Source organism: Dryobates pubescens, chromosome 25, assembly GCF_014839835.1.
Source record: "Dryobates pubescens isolate bDryPub1 chromosome 25, bDryPub1.pri, whole genome shotgun sequence".
NCBI classification, from domain to species: Eukaryota; Metazoa; Chordata; class Aves; order Piciformes; family Picidae; genus Dryobates; species Dryobates pubescens.
Genome location: NC_071636.1, coordinates 1209537 through 1231670, shown reverse-complemented (window position 1 = coordinate 1231670; position 22134 = coordinate 1209537). Strand labels below are relative to the sequence as shown.

Genomic DNA, 22134 nt, shown 5'->3' with positions numbered 1-22134 from the left:
TTCAGCATCTGGCAGTGGAGCTCAGGGGCTGTGGCAGCAGCCCTCTGGGTGGGTGTCAGACCACAGCAGCTGGTGCAGCTGGGGGTGAGTCCTGAAGGATCTGGGCTGGCCTTGGGGGCCTGTACTTGGAGGCTCTGAGGTTTGGGATGGCTTTTGGCTCACCACTCACCTCTTGTTGCCCTGGAGTCAGAGCCTGCTGCCATGGGCAGGGCTGCCCTCGTACACCAGCGCGGTGTCCAGCAGCGCTTCCCTGGCCTCGTAGCTGCTGCTCTCCAGCCCTGTGGCCACAGGACACAGCTCCTGCTGGCACCACCTGGGCACAGAACACAAATGGTTTGTCCAAGCCCCACCCTGCAGACCCTGCTGGCTTCACCCTGGGGCCTGCCCACCCTGCAGACCCTGCTGGCTTCACCCTGGGGCCTGCCCACCCTGCAGACCCTGCTGGCTTCACCCTGGGGCCTGCCCACTTTGGATCCTTCGCTGCTGGAACGGAGGCTTCCAGTGGCAGGGAACAGCCACGATGCCGACAGCGACCAAACCAAACCCCTGCCTGTGTCCATCTGTGCTGACACAGTCTGGGTCTCGCCACAGCAGAGGTCAGAGAGGCAGAGCAAAGTCTGCAGCACTGCAAAAGCAACCAGAATGGTTGAGGCTGGGGAGGTCCTTGCTCACCTCTGAGCAGCAGAGATGTCTGCAGGGGACGCACCAGGCCGAGCTGCGTGTTCGATCAGGAGAGCTCCTGTGGAAGAGGAGGACAAGGGAGCACCGCTGGGCTCCAGCCCAGGCTGCTGGGTGACTGCTGCTCAGCAGCACCTGCCAGGCTGAGCTGCTGAGCTGAACCTGCTTGGAACTCTGCCCTTCACCCAGAGGAGCTGAGACCAGACCATTCCAGGACTGGCTCCTTGCCCTTTCCTGCTCTGAAATCCCTCATTCCCTTCTTTCCTCCTACCTGAATAGATCCTTGCTAGGCTGTAGGAGAAGTCTCTTGCTGCCAGCTCCATGGTCAGAGCCCCCCTGGAAGCAGCTGCTTGCGTGAACCGCGAGAGGCTGCCGGCGGCTTCTCGTGTCTGCTGCACAGCAGCTTCCAGCTCTGGGCTGCTCGAAGCCTTCTCTGTTTTCTTCTGCAAAGGAAACAGCCACAGGAAAGATGACAGCAAGGAAAGCTGGGAGCCTCACACCTCACCCTAACAGAGCTGGGATGGAGGGGAAGGTTTGCTTGTTCCTCAGGAGAAGACCCCAATCTCCACCTGTTTCTAACCTCCTTCCAGGGAGCTGTAGAGACACAGAAGGTTTCCCCTCAGCCTCCTCCAGGCTGAACTCCCTCAGCTCCCTCAGCAGCTCCTCCCCAGCCCTGCTCTCCAGACCCTTCCCCAGCTCTGTTGCCCTCCTCTGGACCCTCTCCAGCCTCTCAATGTCCTTGGAGCCCAAAACTGACCCCAGGATCTGAGGTCTGCCAAGCACAGTGCCTGTACAATCCTGCCAGGCTGCTGGTGGCCACCTTGGCCACCTGGGCACACCCTGGCTCCTTCCCAGCTGCTGTTGAGCAACACCCCCAGGGCCTTCTCTGCTGGGCAGTTTTGAGCCACTCTGCCACAAGCTTGGAGCATCCATGGGGTTGTTGTGACCCAAGTGCAGGCCCTGGAGAGCCAGAGGCTGGGAAGGGGCTTGAAGGATGATGCTGGAGGCAGCAGCAGCTCCTGCTTGCTCCCCTGTGTGTGGCCCTGCCCCAGCTTCCAGCAGGTGTCAGGCACACAGATGGCATCACCATGCTGCTGCAGGGCTCTTGTCCAGCTGACACCATCAGAGAGCAGAAGAGCTTCAGAGCTCTGCTTCAGAGCTCTGCTGCTCCTGAGCCCTTCGGTTTTCACTGAGGGGTTTGAAGCTTCCACTGTGCTCTCACTGCCAAGCCAGGCTGCCACACTGGGTTCCACTTCAAAGAACACTGATGAGAAGCTCAAATCACAGCAGCAGGGAGAAGCCCCAAACCAGGGCTGGCAGCAGGAGTCCCCTGTCACTGCTTCAGCCAAGCACAGTCTCACTTTAATAACCTGAATCCACTGCCTGCTGTGCTCAGGTTGTGGTTATGGCCTGCAAAGGAGCTGCAAACACCAGCCCCTGGCCTCAGCTTCATGTCTGTTTTCCAGGCAGAGCTTCATCCTTCCCCAGCCCTCCCTGCTGCCCAAGGCAGAGGGTTCTGAGCTCCCCAGGATGCCTGCAGGGCTGCTGCTCAGAGACACAACCAGGCTGTGAAGTGCTCACATTGAACCTGGAGTGCCTGAACCAAGCCATCCCCTGGTGCTGTGCTGGAGTCACTCTGCAGGCTGTAATTGAATTCTGAAGCACACCCAGCGCTCTGGCTCCACATTCCACCCCATAAATGTTCAGTACAGGCTGAAACGACTCTGCCTTGGGCAGTGGCCACCTGAGCCGCTCTGCATGGCTGAGCTGCAGCCCAGGCCTCGCTCTCCCTCTTGCTCCTCTTGCCTCCTGACACTCCACACACTGATCCCCTCTGCACAGGGGGGTTTGTACTGGGGGGAGAAGCTGGGCAGGAGCCAGCAATGGGCACTGGCAGCACAGGAGGCCAAGGGCAGCCTGGGCTGCAACCAAAGCAGTGTGGGCAAGGAGAGAGAGGATCCTGCCCCTCTGCTCTGCTGGGGCCAGCCATGGGGCCCCCAACACAGGACACACACAGACCTGGCTGGAGCAGGTCCAGAGGAGACCACAAAGATGATCAGAGGGCTGGAGAGCCTCTGCCATGGGCACAGGCTGGGAGAGCTGGGGCTGTGCAGCCTGGAGAAGAGAAGGCTGCAGGGGGACCTCAGAGCTGCATTTCAGTATCTGAAGAGGAGCTGCAGGCAGGCTGGGCAGAGACTTCAGAAGGGGCTGAGGGACAATGGTTTGGAACTGGAGCAGGGCAGGGGCAGGTTGGACATCAGGAGGGAGTTCTGCACAGGGAGGCTGGGGAGACACTGGGACAGGCTGCCCAGGGCTGGGCTTGAGGCTCCATCCCTGGAGACATCCAAGCTCAGCCTGGCTGTGTCCCTGTGCAGCCTGCTCTGGCTGGAGCTGTCCCTGGGGCTGCAGGGGGTTGGACAGGATGCCCTTGGAGGCTCCCTCCCAGCCCAGTGCAATCTGTGAAGCTGTATCAAGCTTGCAGCAAGAACCTAACAGCTCAGCTTCTCCTCAGCACATTGTGCAGAGCTGGGGAAGTTCCTGCTCCCAGAGCCCAGCAGCACCACTGCTGGGTGCCCCAGCCTCAGGAGGCAGCTGCCAAGGCCAGCAGGAAAGGCAGTGGGGAAGTCAAGCCGAAGTGTGACCTTCAGAGAACAAAGAGCTGTGCCGCACTCAGGGCTGCTGCTGCTGCTCTCTCCGAAGCCCCCTGGCGTCAGGCACAAGCTGGGAGCCCTGATGGACAAACATAAACCAAACGGCACCGGGTTTATGGGCACCAATAAAGAGGAAATGGATTGGAGCAGTAAAAGTCCCTTTATGAAGGGCTAAATGATTTAATCACTGGCCAGGAAGGGGAAGGCTGTGTCAGAACGAGCCAGACACCAGCAGCTGAGAGGGTTTGCACACCAGGAGCTCAGGAGGAGGTCGTTCATCACCTGAGAGGGATTCTGCTGTAGCAGCTCAGCAGGCTGCTGCCCAGCGCTGCAGAGGCTCTCTGCAGACACCTCCCAGGCTGCTCTCCTGGTGCCTGGCCACCAAAGGCACCAAGCAAAAGCTTTCTAACTGCCCAGGCTGAAACTCAGCCTCACAGAATCATGTCTGCTTGGCAAGGCCTTCAAGACCAATCTAAGTTCAGCCATTCTCTAACTCTGCCAAGCCTGCTGCTAAAGCACAGCCCTCAGCACCACACCTCAGCCTCCTCTGCACCCCTGCAGGGATGGGGAGGCACCCACCTCCCTGGGCCAGGCTTTGGGAACCCTTTCAGTGCAGCCTAACCTAACCCTTCCCTGGTGCAACCTGAGGCCCTTTGCTCTTCTCCTGTCCCCTTGTTCCTTGGCAGAAGAGACCAACCCCCACCTGGCTCCTGCCTCCTTTCAAGGTCTCCCCTCAGCCTCCTCCCCTCAAGCCCCAGCTCCCTCATCTGCTCCCCCCAGCCCTGTGCTCCAGCCTCTCCACCAGAGTCCTTGCTCTTCCCTGGACCCACACCAGGATCTCTCTGTCCTGGGAGTGCTCAGCCCCACCTGCAGCCCCTGTGCCAAGTGTCCTTTGTCACCTGCAGGCTGGGAGCATCAGAGCTCCCCCAGCTCAGCCCCCTCCAGCCAGCCCCTGTGGGGCTGGCAGCAGCCTGGGTGTGGCAGACCCAGCAAAGCCCTCTGGAGCCCCTTGGTGCCAGGGCTCCCTTCCTGACCCTGCAGGCTGCTCTGTGGGAGGGCAGGAGCAGTGCTGAGTGCCTCTGGGTCTGTGGGGTTACTGCTGTGCAGCAGCTCTCTGCACCATGCTGCTGTGTTCTTTACTGCTCCTCATTATCCACCTGTGGCAGAGCTGGAGGAGGCCTCTCAGGGCCACCAGCAAGGTGCTCCAAGCACTGCAGTATGGCAGCTGGGTGTGAGATGCATTCAGATGAGCCTAGGTGTGAGCCTGCCACCAGCTCCTTTCCTTCTGCACTCCACTCCCTGTGGTGTCAGACCAGGCTGCTCTGCACTCACAGCTGGCCCAGCTGCCTTTCCATCAGCAGGTGTGCTCAGGCCTGCTGAGCAGCAGCTGTGGCCTTCCTGTGTGCTGGCCACACTGCCTGAGGCATTTGTCCTTCAGCAGCCAGCTGCCAGAGAGGGTGGCAGGAGGACACTCAGCTCTGAAGGACAGGAGGCTTCCATGCAGAGCACAGCTGAGCTGGGGCATGGACAGCATGGAACCACAGGGTCCCAGCCTGCTTGGGCTGGAAGGGAGATCTAAGCTCACCCAGCCCAAGCCCCTGCAGCCAGCAGGGACAACCCCAACCAGAGCAGGCTGCTCAGTGCCCCAGACAACCTCACCTGGAATGCTCCCAGCCATGGGCAGCTCCCAGCTCTCTGGGCAGCCTGGGCCAGGCTCTCCCCACCCTCAGTGGCAAACATCTCTTCCTCCTCTCCAGGCTGAATCTCCCTCTTTCAGCTTCAAACCATCACCTCTTGTCCTGGCACAGCAGCCCCTGCTCCACAGTCTGTCCCCAGCTTTCTGCTCAGCCTCTTTCAGCACTGCAAGGCCACCTCGAGGTCTCCCTGGAGCCTTCTCTTCTCCAGGCTGAACTCTCCAAGCCCAACCCTCCCAGCCTGGCCTCCCAGCAGAGGGCTTCCAGCCCTGCCAGCATTGCTGTGGCCTCCTCTGGCCCTCTCCAACAGGTCCCTGGCTGTGCTGTGCTGAGCTGAGGACTCCAGAGCTGGCCCCAGCACTGCAGGGGGGGTCTCAGCAGAGCCACTGGTGAGAACTGCTCAGGCTCTTGCTCACCTTTGTGAAAGCCTTCCCCAGCTGCCAGTGCTGCAGGCAGTGCAGTGCCCCAGACCCTTCCTTCCTCACAGGGTCTGGATGAGAAGGTGAAGGCTCCACACAGCTCACCCCAACAGTGCAGGTGCTCAGCATTCCCTCCCTGTGTGGGGGCTAATGCCACCTGGATTGTTCCACCTGGAGCAGCCATCTCCTGTCTGGGAGGGCAGCTGAGCTGGGCACACCTCAGCCTGGCTCCTGGCTGCCTTTCCAGCACAGACCAACCCCAGCTGATGCCATCTCCTCCTGAGGCTCTGAGCTGCCCTGATCCCTTCTGCCACCTGAGCACCTGTAGAAGAGCAGCCTGCAGGTGAAGCCAGAGGATGGCAACTCTGAAGAGGCAGCAGGGGAATTCCTTTGGCTTTTTCCATCTTTTCAGTGGGAACCAACCCAGAAAGTGATGCTGCAGCAGGTAGCCCTGGGGAGGGCTCAGGGCTCTGGGGGTGTTTTTCCAGCCCAGAAGCAGAACCACCAAACTGTTTGGGATTCAGGAAGGTGACTCACATTAAACATATCCTTCTGCTGGAACCTGTCAGGAGGAGCTGTGACAGTGCAGAGCTCTTCACTGCTCAGATGCAAGCAGTTGCAGGTTTGCTGGGAGCACACAAGGATCCCAAAGTGAGCACTGCCTGCCCTCTGCTTTTGTGAAGCAGACAGGCTGAGAGCTGGGCAGAGGGGAACCTAATGAGGCTCAGCAAGGAGAAGTGCAGAGCCCTGCAGCTGGGCAGGAAGAATGAACTGCAGCAGGACAGGCTGGGAGGGGATCTGCTGGAGAGCAGCCCCAGGGAGAAGCAGCTGGGAGTGCTGGTGGACAAGTTCTGCATGGGGCAGCAATGAGCCCTGGGGGCCAAGAGGACCAATGGGGTCCTGGGCTGCATTCAGAGTGTGCCCAGCAGAGCCAGGGAGCTTCTCCTCCCCTCTGCTCTGCCCTGCTCAGACCTCACCTGGAGCACTGCACCCAGCTCTGGGCTCCCCAGCTCAGCAGGGACAGGGACCTGCTGCAGAGAGCCCAACAGAGGCTACCAGGATGAGTGAGGGACTGCAGCACTGCCCTGGGAGGAGAGGCTGAGAGCCCTGGGGCTGCTGAGGCTGCAGAGGAGAAGCCTGAGAGGGGATCTAAGGAATGCTTCTAAATCTCTGAGGGCTGGGGGGCAGGAGGCAGGGCACAGGCTCTGCTCAGCTGCAGCCTGGCATAGGCCAAGGGGCAAGGGATGGAAACTGCAGCCCAGGAGGTTGCAGCTCAGCAGGAGGAGGAACTTCTGCCCTGGGAGGCTCCCAGAGGCCTGGAGCAGGCTGCCCAGAGAGGTTGTGGAGTCTCCTGCTCTGGAGCCTCTCCAGCCCCACCTGGATGTGTTCTGTGTGCCCTGTGCTGGAGTCTCTGGGCTGGATGATCTCTGGGTCCCTTCCAACCCCTGACATCCTGGGAGCCTGTGATGCCTGTCTGTTGGCTTGCTCACATTCTCTACCAGTCTGAGCCTGCAGCATGAGCTGGTGCTAGGTCAGAGCCTGCCAAGGGGAGCAGATGAGGCTGAGCAGTGCTTTTGGTGTGGGCTCACCTGCACTGTGGAGAGGAAGGCAGCCAGCCCCTGCCCTCGGCTCTTGGAGAGGGATCGCAGCACGTCGAGGGCCAGGACGTTCGTGGTTCCCTCCCATATGGACAGCACCTGTGGGGTGAAGAGAATGCAAGAACCCTTTGGGGCCACTGCAATACAGAAAGGAGAGCCTGTGGAAACAAAGAGCAGAGCCAAGGGGTACCAAGGAGCTCTCCAGAGATGATCAGCCCAAGAGGAAAGGAGCAGTGGTGATGAGAGGTCCCTCCCGGAGCCAGGAGACCACCCCAGGGCCAGGGAGCAGCCATGCCCCCTCCCAGGGGGCACTGAGGTCAGCAGGAAGGCAACTAGGAGCCAGGAGGGACTCTGGGGAGGATGAGGCTTTCCCTTGGGCATGTCTTGAGTACTGTGCAGGGGAGCAGGTGACACACAGGAGCTTCTGCTGCTTTCTCACCAGGCTGTCACGGACCAGGGCTGGCAGGCCTGTGTCCTCCATGTAGCCTTGGCCTCCAAAACTCTCCATGGCCTCAAGAGCAACAGCAGAAGCCTGCAGAGAGCAGAGAGCTGACATGACTCACACTGCACCAGGCCAAGAGCAGCTGCAGACCTCCAGCATCAGAGAGCAGTTTCTGCTGGGCTGGGACTGCCTGGATGCCACTGATGTGCTGAAGCAGGTTGCTCATGATGTGAAGCAGCAGCCCAAGGAATGAAGACTGAGTAATACCCCTGAGGGGGACCTGCAGGGGCAGTCAGGACCTAGGAGAAGGTCCAGGGGGAATCTGTCTCAGTAGGGTCCTCTCTGGGCAAGGACAAAGCTGTGCCTGGGACATGGGAGTCTGCCTCTAGCCCAGAGAGCCTTTCCCTTCCACTTGCCTCTGTGTGTTTGAACTGAGGGCCAGCCCCTGGGGTGAAGGCTGTGCTGAACCATGAACAACTTTATTCCTGCCCAGGGGAAGCTATTCCCCATGGCTCAGACTCCCACCCTGGCTCTGGGGCAGCCTCAGCAATGCTCTTCTGTGGCACGTGGAGTACTCCAGACAGGCCAGGTCTGATCACAGACTCATGGAACTGCACCACTGGGAAGAGAGGCTTCTGTGGTTCTGTTCTGACCAGCTGGCCTTGGGGGCACAGGGACAAACCTCCTACCCCCAGAGCCCAGCCTGAGCAGAGCAGGACCCGCTGCAGGCCCTGCAGCTAGAGCTGACTGCTGGCACCCTGCCCCGAGTGCCCTCTGTGCTGGCCACGGCAGCCAGCCCTCTCTCCAGCTCTGTGGCTGCTCCTGTGCCACACAGCCCCAGGCAAAGTGGTTGGCCCATACCTGCTTCCCAGTGTAGAGCTTGGCCACTGGGACCAGCAGCCTGAGGAGCAGCTGGTCCTGCTCACTTGCCAGCTTGGTCTCCGCAAGGCCGAGCAGCCGAGCGATCTCCAGCAGCAGCAGGCAGGCTCCTCGTGTCTGCACCTGCAGCAGGACAGCTTCACTGGCAGGGATCTGAGGCCAGCCTGGCCTCGTGCTCAGGTGCCAGGAGGCTCTCCCAAAGGCACCTGGGCAAAGTGCCACCCCTGCCCCTGCGGGCCCAGCGACCGCCAAGGAGCCAAGGCACAAAGCACGAGCAGCCCTGCAGAGCCTGCTGCTGCACACAGGGGCAGGCTGGCCGTGCCCAGCAGCAGCTGGGGATCTCTTTTCTCACCAGCAGCAGCTGGGGATCTCTTTTCTCACCAGCAGATGCTCAGCTCCCCAGAGCCTCACCTCCATCCTGGCTAAGGTCTGCATGTGGAGGGGGTGGTCCTTGAGGAGCCTTCCGAAAGCCACCCGCCTGCGAGCGTACTCCCTGCTCAGGCTGAGCATCCTGGGGAGCAGCCAGCCAGGGACAGCAGTCAGAGCAGCAGCCTCCCACTGCTTACCTTCCCCTCCCAGCCCTCCCCTCAGCAAGAGCCCTGCCCAGCTGTGGCACACCAAGCCTCGCTCACCCACCCCCAGGCCAACCCTCTCCAGCACCGCTGGCTCCCAGACCTGTGCCTGCACAGCCATTAGATGTCAACTGGCTGCACTGCTGAGCTGTGCCAGGTCCCCCTGGGCTCAGAAGCTGCTCCTCCCTTGGCTCTGGAGGGATCCAAGCTGCCTTCACCTTCTCATGGAGGCCACTGCACCGATGACGTTGTGGATCCGGGTCACGTTCAGCATGCCGGCGATGGCGGAGACCCCGCGGCCCTCGGCCGAGATCTGCAAGCACCAAGGGCCACAGGGGCTGAGGGAGGCCTCCCACACAGCCTTGCAAGGGGGCACACAGACATCTGAGTGTCCCCAGACAGACAGAGAGGTGTAGGCTGGCCACTCCAGCTCTGCCTGTCACCAGGCACCACAAAGCCCTGCCAAGCCTGTGGCAGGAGCAGAGAGGGGCTGAATCCCCAGCCCTGGGGGTGCTGAGGGCCAGGCTCCAGCACCTGGCAGAGCTGGAGAATGGTTGGACTGGATGATCTGTTCAGTCCAAAGCAGGTCTGTGATTCTCTGACTCTGGGTCAACATGGTCAGTTCTGACCCCTGCTGCTTGTTCCTACCCCCTGCTGCTCAGAGCTGTCCCTCAGCTGCCACAGGGTCACAGAGTTGGTTAGATTGAAAGAGGCCTTTCAGAGCATCCAGCCCAACCCTTACCCAGCACTGCCAGGGCACCACCAAACCACAGCCCTCAGCACCATGGCTGTGAAACCCCTCCAGGGATGGGGACTCCACCACTGCCCTGGGCAGCCTGGGCCAGGCCTTGACAACCCTTCTGGGGAAGGAACTCTTCCTCATGTCCAACCTAAGCCTCCCCTGGCACAACTGGAGGCTGCTTGCTCTTGTCCTCTCACTTCACACTCACCAGTACCACTGGCACAGGGAAATGCCCAGCCTAAGATGGCTTCTGTGGCTTTTCCTCTCCCCTCCCATCTTTCCCTGAGCTCATCTCAGCCCTGCCCCACACCCAGCCCCACTGGTGAAGCAATCTGCACAGGGGAGCCAGCCTCAGAGGTGGAGGGGAGGAACTTTTTCAGCTGGTATCTCCACCATGACCCCCAGGCTCTGCCTGCTGCCCAGAGGCAGGGGAAGCCCCACGTACCAGCTCTGCCTTGGCTCCCTGCAGCCACAGCTCTGCTGTTGCCATCTGCCTTGTGCCCAGCTTGTCCTTCAGCCTCTGCACCTGGATGTTGTTCAGCTTCCCTGCCTCATCTCGGACCCTCAGGAAGAACAGGGAGAGGCCACTGGAACCCTGGGACCAGCCAAAGGCAGGGAAAGAGGATCTCATCACAACGAAATAAAGAGGGGGGAAAGCAACACCCCTGCTGCTCCACCTGGCTGCACCACCCCACAGACCTGTTTCACTTGTCCTTCAGCATCTGCTATCCTGGCCAGGGTCAATGCCACATCAGAATCAGCAGCAGAAGTAAACCACTTAAAGCCATGCAGAAGGTAGGTTCCATCTGGCTGCTTCCTGGCCACTGTCTCGGTGCCACCGGCTGCAAGAGAGATCAGCTTGGCTTTGGCAGGGGTCTGGAGCACTTGATGCTGCTTTGTGGTTTAAGCAGCAGCTCTTCGAAGTCACCTCTTGCTCTCAGGGTGGATTAGGTGCTAATCTCTTTCACTGAGCCCTGGATAAGAACTAGAGAGGAAGCAGGCTCCCCTGCTCCAGCCCAGCAGCTGGCAGTGGCAGTGCCCCGCAGGCAGGATGCACCTCGGTGTCCAACCCAGAGCCTCCATTTCCTGAGGAGCCACCAACCCAAACCAGCCTGGGATTCTGTGCTCCCATGATAAATTCCCTAGGCCAGCTTCCTGCCCTCATGAGCTCCCCACACCCCCTTCCTCATCTCAGCTCTCACTGAGAGAGCTGCAGCTGCTCCCACCCCCAGGACACCTACCAACGTCAGAGCCTCCCCGGCGCTCGGTCATCCACTGCCCAGAGGTCCAGAACCTCTCGGGGTCACGAGAGGTCAGGTGGCCAAAAGCAGTTTTCAGAGGTCCAGGCATACCTAGGGACTGGGTTGGGGGAGGGAAAAGAAGCTAAGATGAAAACCCAAGCAACAGGAGAACCAACTAGCTCCTAGGAAAACATACAGGACACCTTTCCAGCTAGCTGCAGTGGCACAGCTCTCATGGGCAGCAAAGGCCTTGCTGTGAACAGTGTGGTCAGCAGAGACAAAGCCAGCCTGGGCACCAAGTCTCCAATTAAAGGAGGAAGGCAGTGGGAGATGGAGCTGAGTCACAGAGCCAGACAGCAGAGCAGCTCTCCTCCATCCCTGCCCAGTGCTCCAGTCTCTAACCAGTGCTGCCAGGATGAGAGCTGTGCCCTCAAAGCCCAGCTGAGCTCATACCTCAATGACTTTGGCTGCTCCATCAGTCATGGCCAGTGGACAGTTGAAACCTCCAGAGAAGCTTGAAAACAAGTAGAGTTTGACAGCCTGGTAGAGACGGCTAGGGGAGAGAGAGAGACAGGCAGGAGGATCAAAAGCATCCTGAGTGAGGCAGGGTGGGACACAATACAGCCAAACAGCTGAGAACCACCCCTGGGAGGGCCAAAGCTGTTCCAGTGAGGGACAGAAGAGGTTTCTCTACAGCTCCCTGAAGGGAGGTTGCAGCCAGGAGGGGCTTGGGCCCTCAGGCAAGCAGCACCAGAACAAGAGGGCACAGTCTCAGGCTGTGCCAGGGGGAGGTTTAGGATTGATCTTACAAAAAGAAGTTCTTCCCAGCAAGAGAGATTGGCCATGGGGATGGGCTGCCCAGGGAGGTGGTGGGGTCAGCACCCCTGGAGGTGTTTAAGAAGAGCCTGGCTGAGGCACTCAGTGCCATGGTTTGGTTGATCAGTTAGGGTTGGGTGATCAGTTGGACTTGGTGACCTTGGAGGTCTCTTCCAACCTGGCTGACTCTGTGATTCTATGATTCTCAGTCCCCAGGGGAATGCCAGCACAGGGCTGGCTGGGAGGCAATTGCCTGCCAGCTGCTGGCATCAAGTGCAGCTCTTGAAAATCAGGAACATGGGATGAGCCCCAGAGGCTGACCCCAGCGAAACCAGGAGCCAAAGCCCGGCCCAGCAGCTGTGGTACAACCAATGCAGGGAAAGCTGGAGCCCAGCAGGGAAGTGCTGGGCCCCAGGAGCAGGAAGGTGACCTCAGGGAGTGTTGTGAGCCACTGCAGGCCATTAGTTATGGCTGATCACAGCAGACAGAGCCTGCTGCTCGTGGCGGTGGGAGGTGTGCTCCTGTGCATGCCTCAGCTGGTACCAGTTGCACAGGAGGTGCTCAGCACACCCAGCTGAGGTTAACCAGCAAGGCTGTGTGCTGGAGTGTCCAGAGCAGGGCCACGAGGAGGAGCAGAGGGCTGGAGCTGCTCTGCTCTGGAGACAGCCTGAGGGAGTTGGGGTTGTGCAGGCTGGAGAGGAGAAGGCTCCCAGGAGACCTCATTGTGGCCTTGCAGGAGCTGCAGGGGGCTGCAGGAAAGCTGGGGAGGGACTTTGGAGGGTGTCAGGGAAGGATAGGACTGGGGGGGATGGAGCAGAACTAGAAGTGGGGAGATTCAGGTTGGATGTGAGGAAGAAGTTGTTCCCCAGGAGGGTGGTGAGAGCCTGGCACAGGCTGCCCAGGGAGGTGGTGGCAGCCTCCTGCCTGGAGGTGTTTGCAGCCAGGCTGGAGGTGGCTGTGAGCAGCCTGCTGTGGTGTGAGGTGTCCCTGCCCATGGCAGGGGGCTGGGGTTGGCTGAGCCTTGAGCTCCCTTCCCACCCTGACAGGTCTGTGACTCTCCCTCCCCCAGGCACCTCCAGCTGGAGAATCTCCTCTCGTAGGCCTCCGCGATCAGCCCCTCCTCGGCCGCGATCTCCTTGATGCTCCTCCAGGCGGAGCAGGTGAGGAGCCGGTCCAGCCGCTGCCCCCAGGCACCGTACTGCCGGAGCACAGGGGGGTTCAGCTCACACTCCCAGCCCAGAGGCTTCACCTGGGTGAGCAGACGGTGCCCAAACCTCTCCAGGTCGCGGTTCACCTCCTCCAGTACCTGTGGAGCAACCAGGCAGAGCCCTTCAGCAGGGCTTGGTGCTGGCCGGGCAGGCAAAGCACCGACCCCGGCCCGGGGCGCGAGTGCCCTCCTGCCGCTTGCCCCTTCCATGCAGGCTGTGCTCTAGCAGCACATGGACTCACACAGCGGGCTGGGCTGGAAGGGGCCTCCAAAGCTCACCCAGACCACCCCCTGCAGCCAGCACGGACATCCTGCCCTGGATCAGGCTGCCCAGGGCCCTGTCCAGCCTCACCTTGCATACCTCCAGGGGTGGGACCTCAGCCCCCTCCCTGGGCAGCCTGCTGCAGTGCTCCAGCAGCCTCCTGGTGCAGAGCTTGTTCCTCACATCCAATCTCAATCTGCTCTGCTCTCCTTTCAAAGCATTGCCCCTCACCCTGCCACTGCAGGAAACAGTCCCTCTCCTTGTAGCCCTTCCTGTAGCCCCCTTCAGGTACTGGAAGGTCACTCTAAGGTCTCCCTGGAGTCTTCTCCTCTCCAGGCTGAACAACCCCAGCTCCCTCAGCCTGTCCCCACAGCAGAGGTGCTCCAACAACCTGACTGTCCTCATGGCCCTCCTCTGGACCCACCCCATCAGTCTGTGTTCTCCCTGTGGTGAGGGCTCCCAAGCTGGGCAGCTTGTCTCAGCCTCTGCTGCACAGCTGTGCTTGGCTGCCGCTTCTTTCCCCCACCCCCAAATCATGTTTTCAAGTTACTCTTGGCAGCATCTCTGGGTTTTACAGAAGACAGAGAGGGTTTTGTATCAGGACTGAGAATGACACAGATGCTCATGAGCAGGGGGGTGTGTGTGTGAGACAATCTCCAGAGGTCCTGCTGACCTCAGTTGCTCTGTGATTTACTGCTGGGGAAGGATGCCAGGGGAAGAGCTGCCAAAGCCAGAAAGCCTTCATCTGGACAGCAAAACTTCCACTGGGCTCAGTGATTACCTGCCTAGAAGATCAGAAAAGGAGGAACACAGCAATCCTTTGAGCTTCAGCCTGGCACCCAGCAGGTCTGGATTCAAGCTTCCAACCTGCATGCAGCTTCCTGAGCAGCCCTGGCTAAGGCCTCGCAGCTCCTCACTGCTGCCAGGCCTGGACAGAGCTAAGGGAGGGCAACCAGCACCCCCAGAGCACTGACTCACTGCAGCCCCCCTCAGATCCTGGCTTCAGGGTGACAGAATTGCCTTCTGAAAGGGCTCCTCACTGCCCACAGCCAAAGCCCAGTGAAGCTGCCGGCAGCTGAATAACCTGCCTTAGTGACCATAGAATCACAGAGTATCTTAGGCTGGAAGGGACCTCAGAGCTCATCTACTCCAACCCCCCTGACACCTCCCAACTAGACTTGGTAGCCCAAGGCCTCATCCAACCTTAAAGCTGCCTTCCAATAGCTGAAGGGATCCTGCAGGAAGGCTGCAGAGGGACTGTTCCTAAGGGTGTCCAGAGCCAGGCCACGGGGAAGGGTTTGAAGCTAAAGGAGAGCAGGGTTAGAGTGGAGCTGAGGAAGAAGCTCTTCAGTACAGGGGTGGGGAGACTCTGGAAGGGGTTGCCCAGAGAGGTTTTGAATGTCCCCTCCCTGGAGGTGTTGAAGGCCAGGCTGGATGAGGCCTTGAGCAGCCAAGGCTGGCTGAGAGGTGTCCCTGGCCACGGCAGGGAGGTTGAGTAGATGCTCTCTGAGGTCTCTTCCAACCTGAGCCATTCTAGGATCCTCTGAGCTTAAGACTCCAAAGTTCACAGGCTCTGCTGATCCCTGAAGCACAAAGACCTTTGAACTGTTTGCTTGGTGTTCCATGGGCAGGAGGACATGAGACTACCAAACTGCCAGCACACTACAGTGACCTCCAGCCTCAGCAGTCCCTTCACCTCGCCCACACTTTCCAGAGCACTCTGCAAGCCCTGCTGTCAGCTCAAGCCCTGAGCACACACAGGGCTGCCCACTGAATGTGGTAAAAAACAAAAGCACAGCTCATGTGTTTGTCACTGCAGAAGGTCTCACAGAGCAGCCAGGAAAACAGACCCCAGGATATGCAGGAGGCATCTGGGCCAAGACTGAGGCTGCTGCCTAGCAGGTCTCACCACCCTCATCTGTCCTTTGATGTGCCAGGGAGGAATACATTGGAACTGTGCCAGTCATGGCACATGCAGAGTGCAGACAGTTCTTTATGTTAAAGGACAGGTTTGCAAGGGGGTCAAGGACCAGCAGGTAGCTCTCCACAGTCGTGCAAGGGGCAATGGTTTGGAACTGGAGCAGGACACAGGAAACAGGAGGAAGTTTTTCACAGTGAGGGTGGTGAGACACTGGAACAGGTTGCCCAGGTTGAGACCTCATCCCTGGAGACATCCAAGCTCAGCTTGGCTGTGTCCCTGTGCAGCCTGCTCCAGCTGGAGCTGTCCCTGCTGCCTGCAGGGGGCTTGGACAAGATGACCTCTGAGGCTCCCTTCTGACCTGATGCAACCTGTGAAGCTGTGTTCTGCAGAATCAGCGTCAAAGAAAGAAAGACAGAAAGGTCTTGCCCCATTCTGGGCCATTTCTGTGTGCAGCACAGGCACCCACCCCCAGCATGCCCTTGAGCTTCAGCGTGCCACATGTGTGGCTGTGTCCTGGAGAGGAAGGTGCTGGCAGGGCGAGGGAGCCGGCAGGCTGCAGCAGGTGGGGGCTGCAGGACGCAGGGAGCAGGCTGGGCTCGGCTCAGCAGTGAGGCAACACTGCCCCGCTGGGACCGAGAGCAGGAACGGGAGGGAGGAGCTGCTGATCCCTCCGGTGGATTTTGCAAGCACTTTTGTCTCTTTGGGGAAGGAAGGAGTGGAGAGCAGCTCCCTGCCTCGGTGAGGAACCTCACTGATCCTCTCAGCTTTCAGGGGACAGGAGTCGTGCTGCCTCTGAAGGTGCAAGATCTTCGTGGTTGCCCCCAGAGGAGTCCTCCTTTTCTCCCACCCTCTCTTCTGGCAAGAAGGCCTCAGTGGTGCTCAGAGGGGGCTCACTGCCTGGAGAGCAGGCTGTGGCAGGGACAGTGTCACTGCAAGCTCAGTTCTGCCCTCTCTGCCCCCCCTGTGGCTTCACAGGTCAGCACATTTTCTGCTGGAGCTACTCACAGAGATCACTCTGCCCCATGAGATCTGGTCTCTCAGAAGTGAGGAACAGTTGTGGTCCTTGGGGGTGACAGCAAAGGACAGCCAGTGAGATAAGCTCCTGCAGCACTGGAACCCCCAGAGCAGAGACTGGCAGCTCAGGGCCTCTCCCCACCTCATCTGTACAGAGCCTGCCCTGTCTGAAAGTCATCTCAGAGAAGCCAATGCCTTGTGCTGAGCACAAGCAACCCCCACCAGGCCTTTGCATGCTCTTGAGCACTCAGCTAAGAACATTCCTTCAGGAGGGAACATCCTTACAAGCCCCTCTTCCCTGGGCAGTGAAGCAGAAGAACACAGCAGAGCTTGGAAGCACCTTAGGTTGTTTTTTCCCCTCCCCCCTTTCCTTGACAATGCTTTCTGTGGATGAGCAGAGCACCATCCCTGATGGTTCTGAACATCCCCGAACCACACAACCACCAAAAGACACTGGGCATCCTGAGCCAGCACCCCGCTGGCAACACCCTGAGAGTGGCAGGAGTCCTTGCCACTAAGCCACTCTGTTTCTCCTCAGGGGCTGGCATGTTTGGCTCTGTCCCCCTTGCACCCAGTCAAGGATGACAGGTTTTAAACCCTGCTGATAAAATTCTTCACAGAAGAATTTCCTTGCAGAATTAATCAGGTTGGAAAAGACCTTTGAGATCCAACCTCTCACCCAGCACCATCTGATCAGCCAAACCATGGCACCAAGGGCCTCAGCCAGGCTCTTCTTAAACACCTCCAGGGATGGGGACTCCACCACCTCCCTGGGCAGCACATCCCCATGGCCAATCTCTCTTGCTGGGAAGAACTTCTTCCTAACATCCAACCTGAGTCTCCCCTGGCACAGCTTGAGACTGCGTCCTCCTGTTCTGTCACAGGTTGCCTGGGAGCAGAGATCAACCCCCACCTGGCTACAACCAGCCCAGTTTAACCTCTGGAGGCACAAAAGGGCTGAGAGAAACGCTCAATCCACAGTGTTAAAGAGCAAGGCAGGCAGCCCCAGGCTGTGCACAGCCAGGGACACCACCACAGACGCCAGACCTGGGGGGGCAGGTGTGCCTTCAGGTAACTCCGGAGCAAAGCGTCCTCCAAATACGGGTTCCCAGTCTCGGGCTCCTCGTGGCAGAGGGTCTCCGTCTCTCTGCTTGCAAGAGGCATCTCCTGAGCGTCCAGCAGCTGCTTCTCCTGCAGACCGACCTCCTGTCCTTGTCCCGCGGCCGTGTGGATCGCTGTAGGCGCCGGCGGCTGGCACCGCTCCTGGAGGGGAGGCTGGAAGCGAGGCAGCCGCCAGGGCTTGCAGGGAACGCTGGACCTGCACCTCGGCAGGCAGAAGGCAAACATGGCCCTGGGAAGCCCGGAGCTGGTGTGCCACAGCGGCGGCTCCCCCTGCCCGGCCCTTCCTCGGCTGACTCCTGCCTTGTTTTTAATGTTGGGAACTTGTTCTAGAAAGCCCCAAACATTTCTTCTCCCCTCCCTTGAGGAGGAGCCTTCCAGCAGCTGTTGTCATCTGAACTAGGGCAAAGGGCTTTGGAAAGAGACCAGGAAGCAGCCCGGGACAACGCAAGCGCTCAGAAGCGTCCTGTCCTGCCCTACCGGCCAGGAGCCCGCTGGCGTTTGCAGGGCTGGGGGGAGCCAGGGGCTGGCTCCCACCAGCGCCCCCCTGAACTGCCTGGAGTGGTAACAGGGCAGAGGTGAGAAGGGGGAAATGCACTTCCTCTATGAAGGGTAACAAAATGCCCAGGGAGGTGGTGAACAGGTTGCCCAGGGAGGTGGTGGCAGCCTCATCCCTGGAGGTTTTGGAGGCCAGGCTGGAGGTGGCTGTGAGCAACCTGATCTAGAGTGAGGTGTCCCTGCCCATGGCAGGGGGCTGGGACTGGATGCTCCCTGAGGTCCCTCCCAACCCTAACAATTCTATGATTCTATGGCATTCACAGCTTCAGAGATTGCATTCATTGGGTTGGAAGGGACTCTCAAAGGTCATCTCATCCAACCTCCCTGCAGTCAGCTAGAGCAGGCTGCCCAGGGCCACACCGAGTCTGATCCTGAATGTCTCCAGGGACAGGGCTATGGTTTATGTGCTGTGTTATGCAAGTCAAATACTGGTGGAACAGAATCCATCCTCCTTGTCTGGGTTGTGATCCTAGCTCCAAAATAATCAGCCTCTTACAAAGTCCCTGATGCCTTGAGTTTGAATGGGGATGTTTAAAAGGCTTTGTTTCCCCTGGGGAAGCAGCAGAACACTCTAAGAGCGTGGCTTCTGGCTTTGAGCAGTGTAAAACCTGCACATGATTTAGGGTGATAGGCTGCTAAAAATCCCAGCATTTCCCTTTAAAGTGCTTTTCAGTGGGTATGACACCAAACTGTGTTTACAAGCATGACTGCTGGAGGCTGCAGTTTGGGATGAAACACAGGGACATGGCCCAGCTCCAGCATCAGCTTAAATTAGCTGGAGAGGGGAAGGGTTAGGGGAAGGTTATTGGAGCAAACACAGCTTTTACCTCAGCCCTGGCTCACAAGGTCATTCTGATTTACTGCTTGAATATGCAGGTTCTTGTTTGGTGGCCTCTCAAGTGGTCTCTAGACACTGGCACGGGGGCCAGATCAGCACTGCCACAGCCACCTGGGGTGTCACAGCTGTGCCATGCCCCAGCACCCACTGGCCCCTGCTTCCCCAGGCCTTGGCATACACTGAAAGCTCTAACCATGGAGAAAATCCTTCCACTCACCAGCGCCTGCAGCTGTGACTGGGAAGCCCAGGAACGTTCATGACAGGACAAGGAGGCTCAAGGGAGACCTTCTCACTCTCTCCAAAGCCCTAAAAAGAAGTTGGAACCAGGTGGGGGTTGGTCTCTTTTCTCAAGGAACAAGTGACAGGGCAAGAGGAAACAGTGACAGGGCAAGAGGAAACAGCCTCAGGCTGCCCAGGAGAGGTTTGGGTTGGACATGAGGAACAATTTCTTTCCCAAGAGGGCTGTCAGGGCCTGGCCCAGGCTGCCCAGGGCAGTGGTGGAGTCCCCATCCCTGGAGGGGTTTCAGAGCTGTGATGTGGCGCTGAGGGACAGGGTAGAGTGGTGACCTGCCTGGCAGCATTACCAGCTGGACTCGATGCTCTTAAAGGTCCTTTGCACCCTGAATGACTCTGTGATTCCATGACCCTGCTCGAGGGGCTGTGGTCCTGCTGGCAGCATCTGCCCTGGGCAGGGTGCCAGGCACCCATAGGGGCTGGCATCCCACATCAGCTCATCACCATGAGGGTGGTGAGAGCCTGGCACAGGCTGCCCAGGGAGGGGGTGGCAGCCTCCTGCCTGGAGGTGTTTGCAGCCAGGCTGGAGGTGGCTGTGAGCAGCCTGCTGTGGTGTGAGGTGTCCCTGCCCAGGGCAGGGGGTTGGAGCTGGCTGAGCCTTGAGCTCCCTTCCCGCCCTGCCAGCTCTGTGATCCTATGGTCTCTGCTGTTTCCATGCGAGGGCCTCCTGCCCTCCACCCCCCCGCCCGCTGCCACGACCCTGCTGCTCCTGCCCCGGGGTCCCCTCTGCCTGCCTGCCCCAAGGGCCGGGCCCGGGGCAGGGCAGGGGGGCGTGTGGCACCCGGTGCCTCCCGTGCCAGCCGCCGCGGGGCGCCGTGCCCGGGGGTCCGGGGGGGCCCTGGGGCAGGGCTCTGCCCGGCCCCGGCCCCGGCCCCGCCCGCCGGCGGCTCCGCGGGGCTCGCGCGGCAGGAGGGGGCCGCGGGGCCGCGCAGGTACCGCGGACCCCCCGGGAGGAGCGGAGCAGGCCTCAGGGGACTCCCTGCTTCAGGTATTCCCTGCCCCAGGGCACCCTCATGCCCCAGGGCACCCTGCACCTCAGGGGGGTCCTGTCGCGGGGGACCTCCCACCCCAGGGGCCCTGTGCCTCAGGGACCCCCTGCCTTGGGGGAGCCTCAGGGGGCCCTGTGCCTCATCCCCCTGCTCCAAGGGCATCTCCTCCCTCAGGGACCCCCTGCCCCATGGGGTCCCTGTGCTCCAAGGTGCTCCTCCCTCAGGGCACCTCCTGTCCCAGGGGTCCCACTTAATGCCCCCTGCCCCTCAGGGACCCCCTGCCCCTCAGGGACCCCCTGCCCCTCAGGGACCCCCTGCCTCAGGCCACGGGGGGGTGGGCTGGACCTGGCCCCATGTGAGGACCAGCCAGGCTTGAGCTTCAGTCAAAAACCCCCCAAAGCAAACCCACCACCGAGGAAGACTTTAAAACCTACTTTTGGTTTCCTTGGGGCCTGCTGTAGCCTCGCCTGGCCTGAGGGGAGGCCTGAGGGGGCAGCGTGGGCACAGGCCTGAAGGGGTGAAGCCCCCAGGGGGGAGCTGGAGGTTCCTGAGATGATGGGGAAGAGGTTTGACTTCTCCCAGATAACACTGAATCTCTGATCTAGGTGATGAAGCCTCTTTGGAGGAGGTGGGTGGTGGGGCTGAGGCAGCCAGGCTCCCTCTGCCCTCTCACAGCCTAGGAGCAAGCACAGGCTGTGGGCAAGGTGAGACTGCAGAGGTGAAGCTTTGGAGGGAAACAGCCAGGTCAGAGTGGATCAGCTCGGTCTGGGTGCACCAATAAGTGCATTATAAAGGCAGCCAGGTTCCCTCTGTCCTCTCACAGCCTAGGAGCAAGCACAGGCTGTGGGCAAGGTGAGACTGCAGAGGTGAAGCTTTGGAGGGACCCCCTGCTGAAACAGCCAGGTCATAGAATCATAGAATCAATAAGGTTGGGAAAGGCCTCAGAGATCATCCAGTCCAAGCTGTCACCCAACACCTCCTGACACCCAAACCCTGGCTCCAAGTGCCACATCCAATCCCTCTTTGAACACCTCCAGGGATGGGGACTCCACCACCTCCCTGGGCAGCACATCCCAGTGGCCAATTATTCTTTCTGGAAAGACCTTTCTCCTCACCTCCAGCCTAAACTTCCCCTGGCACAGCTTGAGACTGTGTCCTCTTGTTCTGGTGCTGAGGTCAGAGTGGATCAGCTCAGTCTAGGTGCACCAATAAATGGCAGCCAGACTCCTTCTGCCCCCTCACAGCCTAGGAGCAAGCGCAGGCTGTGGGCAAGGTGAGACTGCAGTGGTGAAGCTTTGGAGGGCCCCTGTGCTGAAACAGCCAGGTCGGAGTGGAGCAGCTCGGTCTAGGTGCACCAATGAAGGGATTAGAAGCGTGGTGTGTTGTAGGAAACATGTTTCCTCATCTCCCTGGCTGACTTCAGTCATCTTTATTTGGCTAATAACCTCACGCTGCCTTTGTCTGCTTTCTGATTGCATTCCAGGCCTGTTCCCAGCACTCAGCCAGTCATGACTAACAGAATGCACTTTCCTAAAATATCGAACACACTAAAAACTTTGGCAGGTGTACATTTGTGTGAAATGGGCTTTTATGGCTCTAATCTGCCCTCCTTTACTAAATGAAGGGCTAAACTTAGCAGCAAAGCTGTCGCCGTGTTCCAATCAACATGTCTTAATGACTGCCAACAAATGGAAATGAGGCTTTCATGGACTGAAAAAGGAAAAACCCAAACCCAGACAAAGCCAGAAAAGCCTAAAAGGTAGCAGTGCAGAACAAGAGCAGCTCAACTGCCTTGAGAAGACTCTGCTGCATTGGCTCACGATTTAAATCAACCCACCCCGGCTTTGCCTTTTTAACTGTTGGCAGGAGCACTGCCTAGCTGTGGACAAGGCCGTGCTGCCCTGGGGAGCTGTTGGTGGTGTTTCCTTCCTCCCTCCCATTACCAGCTTCCCCAGACAGCAGCTGCACGTTGAGCTCTCCCAGGGAGCCGTTTTTCAGGCCACTCAACGTGAGCCTTGCTAATTCCATCTAATGGAAGGTTTTAATCACCGTGTCGGGTGGTGCTAAATCAAGTGCCCCACCAAAGTGTGAACCATCTAATGTCCACTTTATTGCCTTGATCAATCAGCTTTTCATTACTGTAGAAAGAGCCTTTTCCTCTTCAATCCAGCCTTGTCTAACAGGGCCTGCTTTCACTGGG

At 59.3% G+C, this 22134-nt stretch overlaps 1 protein-coding gene across 1 annotated transcript; it reads right to left on the bottom strand.

The window, feature by feature from the left end:
* Window positions 1-179: 179 nt before the first annotated feature.
* LOC104309018 (acyl-CoA dehydrogenase family member 11) lies at window positions 180-17483 on the bottom strand. The gene is made up of 14 exons (XM_054173270.1): window positions 17184-17483; window positions 12806-13038; window positions 11370-11469; window positions 10917-11034; window positions 10375-10517; window positions 10121-10270; window positions 9152-9246; window positions 8773-8872; window positions 8344-8484; window positions 7480-7572; window positions 7032-7139; window positions 950-1121; window positions 673-739; window positions 180-313 (listed from the first exon to the last, which is right to left on the bottom strand). Exons 1-14 carry the CDS (start codon window positions 17481-17483, stop codon window positions 187-189), a joined length of 1947 nt encoding a protein of 648 aa, XP_054029245.1. The 3' UTR covers window positions 180-186.
* Window positions 17484-22134: the final 4651 nt, after the last annotated feature.

Bases quoted from the DNA above. Each gene is read 5' to 3' on its own strand.
- LOC104309018 (XM_054173270.1), bottom strand. From the start codon at position 17,483: ATGTTTGCCTTCTGCCTGCCGAGGTGCAGGTCCAGCGTTCCCTGCAAG. The intron at 13,039-17,183 runs GTCTGGCGTCTG...GTTGCTCCACAG, and splicing joins AGGCACACCTGCCCCCCCAG to GTACTGGAGGAGGTGAACCG. The intron at 11,035-11,369 runs GTATGAGCTCAG...CCCCCAACCCAG, and splicing joins GAGCAGCCAAAGTCATTGAG to TCCCTAGGTATGCCTGGACC.